The following is a 10,337-nucleotide window of genomic DNA, read 5'->3' on the forward strand; positions in this document are numbered from 1 at the left end:
TTTAAGATATAATTATAGCTTTTGTGGTATAAGAGTAATTTTGAATATTTGATCAAAAAATGATCAATTTGATCAATAAAAAAATGACAAATAAAATGGAAGGACGGAATAATTTAGGGCAAATTAGTGGCTGTCTTCTCTTGTAATCTTTAGAATATAGATAGATAACAAATATGACTGGCTAGATTTATTTTATATTTTTTTGGATGGCTAGATTTTTTTATTTTGGTATTAATAGCACTCTACACCATTAATTCCACAAAAAATTGGTAACTTGCATACAATAGTGTAAAAATCAGTAATAAGAACTAATTGGATTAATATGTAAATCGGGGATAATCAGATTAAATAATCGGATGAAAAATTGGTTCTATTTTAATATTTTAATTAGATTCAATATTATATCCCTATTTTATTAGTTATTTATAGATTACTATATATTTAACCTATTATATATCTAATAACTATCTAAAATTAATTGAAATTTTATTTTATATCTAATAATTCATTTATAATATATGGATCATTAATAATTTATAGCGATTAATCGAATTTGAAAATTGAATCGGTCACATCACTTGTATAGTATTAATTGGTAAAATTGATAATTTTAACTTAGATATAGGTTTTACGTGCGTCTAAAAAAATACCATAAAGTTGCTTAACACCTGCTGTGTAACAAGCATCAATTTTTATTCGGATTCAAAATCACACCACACGCCGCCAACATTTACTAACATTTCTGTAGTAATAGTACTCGAGCCTTTAGTCGTTAGACCTTGAGTTTACACATAATATATGTAACTTGTTATTTAAGTCCTTTTTATATCAAAGTTAACATTAGACATACATGGACTGAAAATAATCAAGAGAACAATTTCATGATTGATGATGATTGCTTTGGCTTTTGATTTCCTAGCCAATGCTGCATGTGGACTCCTATGGCATCCAAGTACATGCTGCTCCTTCCATGCAGTCCAACTACTTTTCCTTCTGTTTTTGCTGAAGTGAAAAACGTACCCTTCTCTTCACCGAAAGGGCCATATTTTTTCCTGCTTGTATAAAATGTAAGTGATTTTATTACATTCATCCCTTCATCTTTACTTATAGCTCCATAATATCCACTTATGCAAGTCAGAACTTCATGTGGGAACTCCAATTTCACCTGCAAACATAGTCCAGATTGAACTTGTGTTGGTGTAAAGATAATTGTAGTAGTATAATAGCTAGCAGTTACATTACCCTTTCTGATGTCTGTCCGCCACGGTTTGCCCCATGTGCCACGGACCAAACAGATTGTCCATTTCGGTCATACTCAATTTCTATGGCACAAATGGCATGTGCCGACATGGTCAGAATAATCTGTCTAATTCCTGTGAATACTCCATCATCCCATGGTTTTCCACCTTCACCGCCCCATGGACCTGTTCCATGTGGAGCTGGATCTTTTATAATTCGCTGCATGCCCTGGTACGGGGGATCCTATAGTACATTATGGTATTCCAAAACAAATAAAATTATACATAATTGTTTTTTGCTTATATGTTGATGATTAACACAAGTTGAATGATCAAAACTTTAGTACCTCTTCGGATGCTCCTCGCCTTCCTGGCATGAAGGACCATTTTGGAGAACCTGTCTGTTTAATAGGTAATTCACTTTGTTGCTTAGAGGGTTTAGTTGGTATTATTACTGGTGGCATAACTTTGGTAGGAGTATCTGTTGGGAGTGTCACTTTAACTGCTGGTTTTATGGGAAGTTTGGTTGGGGAGTTTTTGGGGTTTACAACTGGGTTTGAGGAGCTTAGTAACTGTGGCACAGGTTTTGTCGAGGTGGCTATAACTGTAGGGAAAGCTTTACTCGGGGAGTGTACTTTCGGTAAAACTTTACCTTCTATGACATGAACACCAATTGCATCAAGAAATAGCCCCTTTCTACCATGAAATCCTACAATCTTTCCTTCTTTTATGTTGCTGGAAAATATTTGTCCTTGTTCTTCACCATAAGGACCATAATATGACTTTGTGGTATGAAAAGTGAGCGACTTAATAACATTAGGTCCCATGACCATCGTCGGCCCATAGTGTCCTGTAATATGAGTTAAGACTTCTGAGGGATAATCAAACACAATCTGCAAAAGAAAAAAGATAAAGAAAAGCAGAACGTTAACATACCTAGACAAAATAAACACAGGCAAAAGTAGGTTCAACTTCAAACTTAATATTGCTTACCAAATCTTTCTTAAAACTTCCACTTCCTCCATTTTTACTTCCCCAAACAGCTTCACCCTTGAAATCATAGCAGACTTTAATAGACACAATAGCCACATTTCTTTTTACTCTGATCTGCCTAATACCATCATATGTTGAATCATCGAACACTGTTCCTCCAGCACCACCCCAGGGTCCATATGTATATGCATCTTTGACATCCTTAGAGGGAACTCTTTGAATGGGAGGAACAACTACCTTAGTCTGAAAATAAATTACTAGGTCACACCAGATACCATTACTGAACAATTGGTATCAGCATAAAGCAAACAGTTTATTTGTGCAAAAAAACTTGTATTGCTTACCTGTTTTGGTGTTGGATTATCAGTGACGGTTAACTGGGTTTTCCTGCTATCAGTTGCTTGTTTAGGAGTTGGATTATCAGTGACGGTGAACTGGTTTTTCCTGCTATCAGTTGTTTGTTTTGGAGTCGGATAATCAGTGATGGTGAACTGATTTTTCCTGCTAAAGTAGTTAGGCAGAAAATTGGTATTGCTGTCTTTTTGTTTCACTGCAATGACTACATCATATTGCTTGTTCAGGTTTCCTTGTATCATCGAGTAGCCAAAATTGTCAGTAGCAGAATAAGCAGTCTGAGAAAATTGAACAGAATTTTGAGGATTTTGTTTATGTAAAGGCTCTAAATGAACCCCAATAGCATCAAGATACCATCCACCCTTTCCATGGAAGCCTACAATCTTTCCACTAATCACTGGCAGTGAAAAGTATGTTCCTTCTTCGGTACCGTATGGACCATAGGTTCTTTTGTTGCTAATTAGTGTAAGAGATTTTATCAAGGCCGGTCCCCATCCCTTCAGACTACCATAATGTCCATGAATTGAAGTTAAAAACTCCTCCGGGTACTCTAGTTTTACCTACAAATTATAAAGCACACGAGCAGTTACAGAATTTTAAAATTTTACAGGTTTAAAATGTATAACATTCTAAAAATCATTTCATTAAGATTTTCTTACATTTCCTCAAAGTAAGGTCTTTTTTTCTATTTAAAACCTTAATAATATACTTGAAGAATTTTTTATTGAACTTACTTTCTTTCCTTTTTCTATGTGGAAACTTAAAGTAAAAAACACTGGTCGTAACTTGCAAAACTTATAAATGTAACTAACCTTGTCAGTAATATTACCGCCTTGACCCCCATGTTTTTCGGACCAGATGGAGGTTCCACCAGAATCATATTCTACTCTAATAGAGTCAATACCAGTTCCATGAGCAATCTCTACTTGCCTGACCGTCGAGTAAACACCGTCATCCCAGTGAATTCCATCTTGACCTCCCCATGGCCCCAGCTTTACTGAGCTCTTCATCATGTAATTCTCCATTTTCAAATAACTCAGTTAATCCTAATCTACTTATACGATAGGATGGTGGTAGATTAACAAACAGCCAAGCTCAATGTATTTAAGGATATTGAGCTTCGTACAAAATAGAGCTATATATATACTACTGTCTAACTGTATACAGAGAAAGAGTGGTGAAAGATTAGAATCAACAAAAGTTATCTGATACTCCATGATCACGGAATTAGATTCCCATTGTCAAAATTCAGAAAACTTTAAATTGTGCTCTTCTTTTCAATAAATCAAATTTAACGATCCAAATTTAGTACACTTGTAAATTATTCTATTTAAAATTGAAGAGATTTCTTATTCCAATATGTCACTAAATTGATTCTTAAAGTATAAAACTGACACCAGATTTTACAACACAAAAGTAAGAAAGACAACAAGAATACAACACTGTATAGCACAAAAGCAAAGACGCATAGCAATTAGCATATATGCTTCTTTATATATGTCATATGTAATTTTCACACGTTATCCTCCTCCACTTACAGTTTATCTCGATTTATACTCTGATGTACGGAAATCATATTTTGTAGCTTTTAAAGTAAATTTGATATGACATCTTACAATTTTACAGGATCTTAAATTTTGTTAAAAGTACTGGATTTGCTGCAGGATGTACAAAAAAACTATGAGGCTCCTTTTGATAATAAAAAAAATTGAAGCTCCAATTCTTCCTTGAAAAAAGTACCTACACTTTATATTATGATTATCTGCCATTTACAACATTTTTACCACATATTTTGTATTTACCAAATTACCAGTAGTCACCGCAAGAGCAAGAACCACCTATAAAGTGATGCAAGCAGTTTGAGTCGCACACATAAATTTCCCGTTCATAAGCTTTAGAAACATACTTGATTGTTGCATGGCAATCTTCACACATTCTCAGGTTCTTCAAAATCCGAATAGGTTGGCAAGTTTGAGCAGAACTCAGAAGTGAGAATGCAAGAGAAAGTTTTTCACTATGTACCCCACCAACTTTTTCATCGTCTTCTTCCCCACAGCACAGCATCTTCTGTGTATGAGATCTCTTAACTTCTCTTGCTACGCCTTTTGTCCAGGAGAGCAAAGCATCAGCATTTGGTTGATGCTTGTCACCTATGACAAAACAGTGTACTGTATTTCTTACTTCGACGCAGCTCTGTCCAATGGCATCCTTAGTCTCAGTTCTAATCCTAGGCTTTTTAATTTTTATATATCCATCATTAATCCCTAATAATGCATATATTTGTAAAACTAGCCGTTGTACCAAAGCATTTCCAGGATCCAGTTTAAGTAATCTTTCCCCTGCATGCAGTGCTAATCTGGCATTCCCATGGTTCCTACATGCAGTCAGTAAAGTATTCCAGATGGAATAATCAGGCTGCATAATCATATCGTCAATGAACTTCAATGCTTCTTCAAGTTTACCTGAGCGCCCATATAGATTTATCATAGCTTTACAATGATCTAAACCTGGTAATATGTTAAAATCGTGGATCATGCTAGAAAAAGCACGTTCCCCCTCATCAACCATTTTGGCGAGGCCATAAGCAGAAAGAATACTTACAAATGTCCCTCTGTTGGGTTCCACACCCTCTTTTTTCATCAGATCAAAAAGATAAAGTGCATCATTTGAATAACCATGCAACACAGCCCCAGCCATTATAGTATTCCAGCTGATAATATCTTTAGTTGGAATCTCATCAAAGATAGTTTTTGAATAAACTAAATTTCCGGATTTAGCATATGTGTCTATAAAATAGTTTGCAACAGAGAGCTCAGACTGCAAGTTCCTACGTAAAATGAAACTATGAATCTCTTTCACTATTTTTGCAGAAATCACATCTGCACAAGCAGGTAGAATACTCAAAATGGTAACAGAATTTGGTCCAACACAAGAAGACTGCATTTGACGAAAAATACTTAGTGCCTTATTCTTGTTCCCATTTTGTACGTGGCCCGAGATTAGGGCATTCCATGTTGCAGTATCCCGCTTAATGCTCCCATCTTTCTCCATCTTATGGAAAAGATCCATGGCTTGATCCTCATCTTCATTTTGAATATATCCTGCAATCATCACATTCCACGTAACAACATTTGGTTGCACACCTGAGTCACGCATTCTCGTGAAGAGATCATGCGCTTTGCCACAGTATCCAGCTTGTATGTACCCTCCAATCATTGAGTTGTACGTGTAGACATCTTTTCCTGTAATCTTTTCAAATACCTCCTCGGCTGCCTCAAGTTTGTCACATTTGGAGTACATACCAACAAGTGAATTTCCAACCAATACTGAACCAGCATATCCAACCTTTATCGCAATGCAATGGAGCTCCATCCCCTTATTTATATCTGTAAGTGATGCACATGCAGAGATTGCACTTGCAAGCGTGATCCCATTTGGTTCAACCCTTTCCAAAAGCATGTCCCTAAATAGCTCCAAGGCTTTACTTATCCCATTACTTTTGGCAAAACCTGAAACCATTGAAGTCCAAGTGAAAATATCAGGAATTATGTCTAAACTCTTCATCTCTTTCATCATTTCCAGTGCAACATCACACTTACCCAACTGGTTATAAGTCGAAATCATCGTATTCCAAGTTACTAATCCCGGTTGAAAACCTTCATCATACATCATCTCAAACAACCTATGCGCCTCCTCTATTTCACCATTCCGACAATACCCAGATATAGCCGAATTCCACGAAACCAGATCTTTCCCTTCCATATTCCCAAAATACCTCTTCAAACAACCCAACTCCCCACACTTTCCATAAGCAGCCAACATCGTATTATTAAACCGAACATCCAAATCCATCCCACATTTCACCACTATCGAATGTATCACCTTTGTCGTCCTCAAATCCCCAAAATTCCCACACGCATGCAAAATCTTCACAAACAAAAACTCATCCGGAACAATACCCTCCTCCATCATCTCACAAAAAAGCTCCAAAACTTCACCCCACCTCTTCTCCCTCGAAAACCCACCAATCATAGAAGACCAAGTAAACAAATCCCTCTCACGCATTTTATCAAACACCTTGCGTGCATCATCAATACAACCACATTTCGCAAACATTCCAACCAATTTAGTCTCAATAAACGGATCAACATCACCCAACAAATGCAAACTCCGATAAAGCTTACGACCCAACTCAATTGAATTACAATCAATACAAGAATGAATCAAACGAGTAAAAGTTCTTGATTTTACCTTAAACCCAGACTGAGAAATGGAGTGAATAGCATCTATAGCTTCCTTAAGATGCCCATTTAAGCAAAGATTGTTCAAATGAGAATCAGTTAAAGCAACTGAGTTGTAGGCATTGCTGTAAGTAACTGTGTGTTTGTTGGGTTTTAATGGGAACTCAGAAAATGTATCGTGTTTGGGAATTGGTATGGATTTGATGGGCAGAGTTAGAGTCTGCATTTGAAGATATTGTTTGCGAGTATTTAGTGTGTGTAGTTATGGATTGAAGAGATGTGAGGTATGGAAGCTGCATTGGCGCAGCGTTGGGGGCAATCTTGTGCACTCGTTATTTTCTTTTATGTTTCGGTAAGATAATAAATTTTAGGAATAAATATCAAAATTGTCGCCCGTTTTAATCAAAATTCAAATATATTAATTTGATCAATTATTTTTAAAAATGGCTCAATTTAATTATTAATTTATAATTTTGTGCTAAATTAATTATTAAAAAATTGAAATTTTGTACTAATTTAGTCATTATCCTATGTTATTGCTGATACAAAATTTTAAATCAGTAATTAATTTTCGTAATTTTTAACATGAGTCATCAATTTAACTATTTGGAATTTTGGATGAAACGGATAACAACTTTGATATTCATTCTTAATAAAATTTGTGTGCACTTCGAATGTACTATCAATATATATAGCTCTTTATTTTAATTCTCAATTTGTTTAATAATAATTTAAGTATTTGTACTCTTTTAGTAAAAATAATGATTATTTAAATTTTGTCTTTGAGACTTTATATTAATTAGGAACAAATATAAAAATATGTTCATAATTTATAATAAATTGCATTTTAGAGTATAAATATAATAATTTAGTAAAATAAATATTTGTACAATTTTTATAATTTAACATTTTTTATACAATACTAGCTTAACCGTGATATATTGAACCCTCGTAGGAAGCAAATAAGCATATAGAGAAAGAGACCTGAGAGCAAAGAGAGAAAGAAGTATGATCCTTTGTAAATTTTCATTTTAATCGAATGAGGCCATTAATAACGAGTACAAGGAACATGTATATAATATGCAATGTCAAGTTTCTACACTTACGAATGTAGTTTTATGGCAATCAACTTATAACACCCATACTTCATTGTCATGATAGTGTGGATCATAAATTATTAAAACCTTGTCGAAAAAATCCAACGAGATAGAAATTTTGACGAAGAAAAAAAAGTGCATCTTCCCTTAAAAAAATTTATCATTCTTTGAATTTTTGTTGTAACAAATCCTTGAGTCGACGCATTCCCATATTATGTCGTAACTTTTCAAATAATGAATTTACTAATGATTTCGTGAATTAAATCAGCATGGTTTTCACATGATCGAATTTGTTGTATATCAATCTCACCATTCTTTTAAATCTTGTAAGTGTAAAAGAATTTTGGTTAAATGTGATTTGTCATATCTCATTTGATATATCTTTCTTTGAGTTGATCAACGCATGCAGTATTTTCATCAAACATAACAGTAGAGCTTCTTGTGATGTCCAGTCCAGGAATCCTCATGATTCTAAAATATTTTTGATAATAGACTGCAACCAAACACATTCTCTACTGGTTTCCTGGATGGCAATTAGTTCTAAGTGATTTGTTGATGTTACCACTATAGTTGCTTCGTGAATTTTCAAGAATGGTTGTACCACAATATGTAAATACATATTCAGTTTGTGATTTTCTAAAATGAGGATCAGACAAATATTCAGCTTTTACATATCCAATCAACTGTGATGTCGAGCTTTTCGGTAAGAATAACCCAAAGTATATTGTTCCGCGAAGATACGGAATACATGTTTGATTTCATTTCAATGTATGTCCATCGTAGTAGACTAAATGTAGCCAACAAATTCACAGCAAATGTTATATTCGGTCTTGTATTATTCGCAAGATACATAAGTGCACCAATTGCATCAAGACATGAAATTTTAGGATCAAGAACCTCTTTATCATCTTCTCATGGTCGAAATGGATCTTTTTCAGGTTCTAAAGATCTAACCACCATTGGATTAGTTAACGAATGAGATTTATTCATGTAAAATCTTTCTAAAATATTTTATGTATATGTAGATTGGTGGAGGAAAATTCCTGATAACAAGTGCTCGACTTGTATATCGAGGCAATATTTTGTCCTTCCAAAATCTTTAATTTCAAACTCTGTCCTTAGGATGCGTGACAACTTCATCAACCCATGTAGTTGTTCCTACAATATTTAAATCATCCACATACACAGCAATAACCGCAAAACCCTCCATATATATATATATATATATATATATAGCTACTCTAATATAAATCAATTTTAGAATAGAAACTAGAAATCAAATAATTTTTTTAAAATTTCTTCGAAATATATCATATATGATATGCAAATCGATCGTTGAGAGATGTAGAAAAATACAGTGTAATCGGATTTTAAAACAAATTACGGTTTGACAGGAAAAATCAAATTAAAAACAGGGGAAAAAGCTAAAATTGGGTGTGGGAGGGTGCAGATTAGTTGTGTGTGGTGATTTTAGGGAGGGGCCATTAGATTGGATTGATCTAATGACTTATATTAGTTTCTATTTTCTATTTTAATTTTAGTTTTTTATTTGATCATGTGCCTATATATATATATATATATATATATAGAGAGAGAGAGAGAGAGAGAGAGAATGACAAATGAATTTTCACCCGCCATAAAGACGTCTGTGTATTCTGATTATCTCCAACAAATAATAAATTTAAGTGGAAAATCCTGCATAAGTTAATTATGGCACAAAAGTTTATGCAATTTAAAATTAATTTCCCACTATACTCCGGTATTACCCTAAATTAAATGGTACCATAAATTAATTTCAACAGACGGTGCACCGACCATATATTTTTAAAGTATTAGTAAAGGGTGTAACCACGTCTACTTCGGTCATAGTTTCAGTAGACAGTTATTTTCTTTTATGTTTTGGTAAAATAATAAATTTTACGGATAAATATCAAAATTGTGCCCCATTTAATCAAAATTAAAATATATTAATTTGATCAATCATTTCAAAAATGGCCCAATTTAGTTATAAATTTAAAATTTTGTATTACATTAATTATTTAAAAGTTGAAATTTTGTATTAATCTAGTCATTACACTATGATATTTGATAAGTGGATTTTATATCTACTTGGAACGCTTCATTACAAGCTTAAGTTGGTGTTTTGGACTCAAGTTGTTGGTATTTTTTATGTGTTTTTGTGTTATTTCAGGTATCAGTTAAAGGAAGAAAGAAGCTTTTCAAAGAATTATGCTAAAAAAAGATTAGAATTGGAAGCCTAGTCATTCTAAAGTTGTTGAGAATCTCGTAGGTTCGCATGGCCAGTTAAATCGCCTAATTTTGACGAGCAGAACTCAAGATACGGCCAAAAGAAAAATTGTCAGAAATTTTCCAGAATGTTAACGCGGGCGCGCCGTCCAGAATGTTAGCGCGCC

General features: G+C 33.9%; 2 protein-coding genes across 4 annotated transcripts; both read right to left on the bottom strand.

The window, feature by feature from the left end:
• Positions 1-674: 674 nt before the first annotated feature.
• LOC141721202 (jacalin-related lectin 3) lies at positions 675-3,706 on the bottom strand. 2 transcript variants are annotated; one of them, XM_074524011.1, is made up of 6 exons: positions 3,398-3,706; positions 2,576-3,145; positions 2,232-2,474; positions 1,586-2,131; positions 1,243-1,467; positions 675-1,165 (listed from the first exon to the last, which is right to left on the bottom strand). In XM_074524011.1, exons 1-6 carry the CDS (start codon positions 3,608-3,610, stop codon positions 866-868), a joined length of 2,097 nt encoding a protein of 698 aa, XP_074380112.1. In that variant the 5' UTR covers positions 3,611-3,706; the 3' UTR covers positions 675-865. The 2 variants fall into 2 exon arrangements, with proteins under 2 accessions (XP_074380112.1, XP_074380110.1); XM_074524009.1 differs by having other exon boundaries at positions 1,243-1,482; positions 3,398-3,704.
• A 144-nt stretch (positions 3,707-3,850) lies between these two features.
• LOC141721201 (pentatricopeptide repeat-containing protein At1g19720) lies at positions 3,851-7,241 on the bottom strand. 2 transcript variants are annotated; one of them, XM_074524008.1, is made up of 2 exons: positions 6,185-7,241; positions 3,851-6,094 (listed from the first exon to the last, which is right to left on the bottom strand). In XM_074524008.1, exons 1-2 carry the CDS (start codon positions 7,050-7,052, stop codon positions 4,392-4,394), a joined length of 2,571 nt encoding a protein of 856 aa, XP_074380109.1. In that variant the 5' UTR covers positions 7,053-7,241; the 3' UTR covers positions 3,851-4,391. The 2 variants fall into 2 exon arrangements, with proteins under 2 accessions (XP_074380109.1, XP_074380108.1); XM_074524007.1 differs by having other exon boundaries at positions 3,851-7,241.
• Between the last annotated feature and the right edge of the window lie 3,096 nt (positions 7,242-10,337).

Source organism: Apium graveolens, chromosome 4 (genome assembly GCF_009905375.1).
Source record: "Apium graveolens cultivar Ventura chromosome 4, ASM990537v1, whole genome shotgun sequence".
In the NCBI taxonomy this organism is placed as follows: domain Eukaryota; kingdom Viridiplantae; phylum Streptophyta; class Magnoliopsida; order Apiales; family Apiaceae; genus Apium; species Apium graveolens.

Excerpts from the sequence above, each read along its gene's own strand:
- LOC141721202 (XM_074524009.1), bottom strand. The coding sequence starts at position 3,610 with ATGGAGAATTACATGATGAAGAGCTCAGTAAAGCTGGGGCCATGGGGA. Across the intron at positions 3,146-3,397 it reads GCGGTAATATTACTGACAAG|GTAAAACTAGAGTACCCGGA; the intron begins GTTAGTTACATT and ends TATAATTTGTAG. Across the intron at positions 1,166-1,242 it reads GCGGACAGACATCAGAAAGG|GTGAAATTGGAGTTCCCACA; the intron begins GTAATGTAACTG and ends CTATGTTTGCAG.
- LOC141721201 (XM_074524007.1), bottom strand. The coding sequence starts at position 7,052 with ATGCAGACTCTAACTCTGCCCATCAAATCCATACCAATTCCCAAACAC.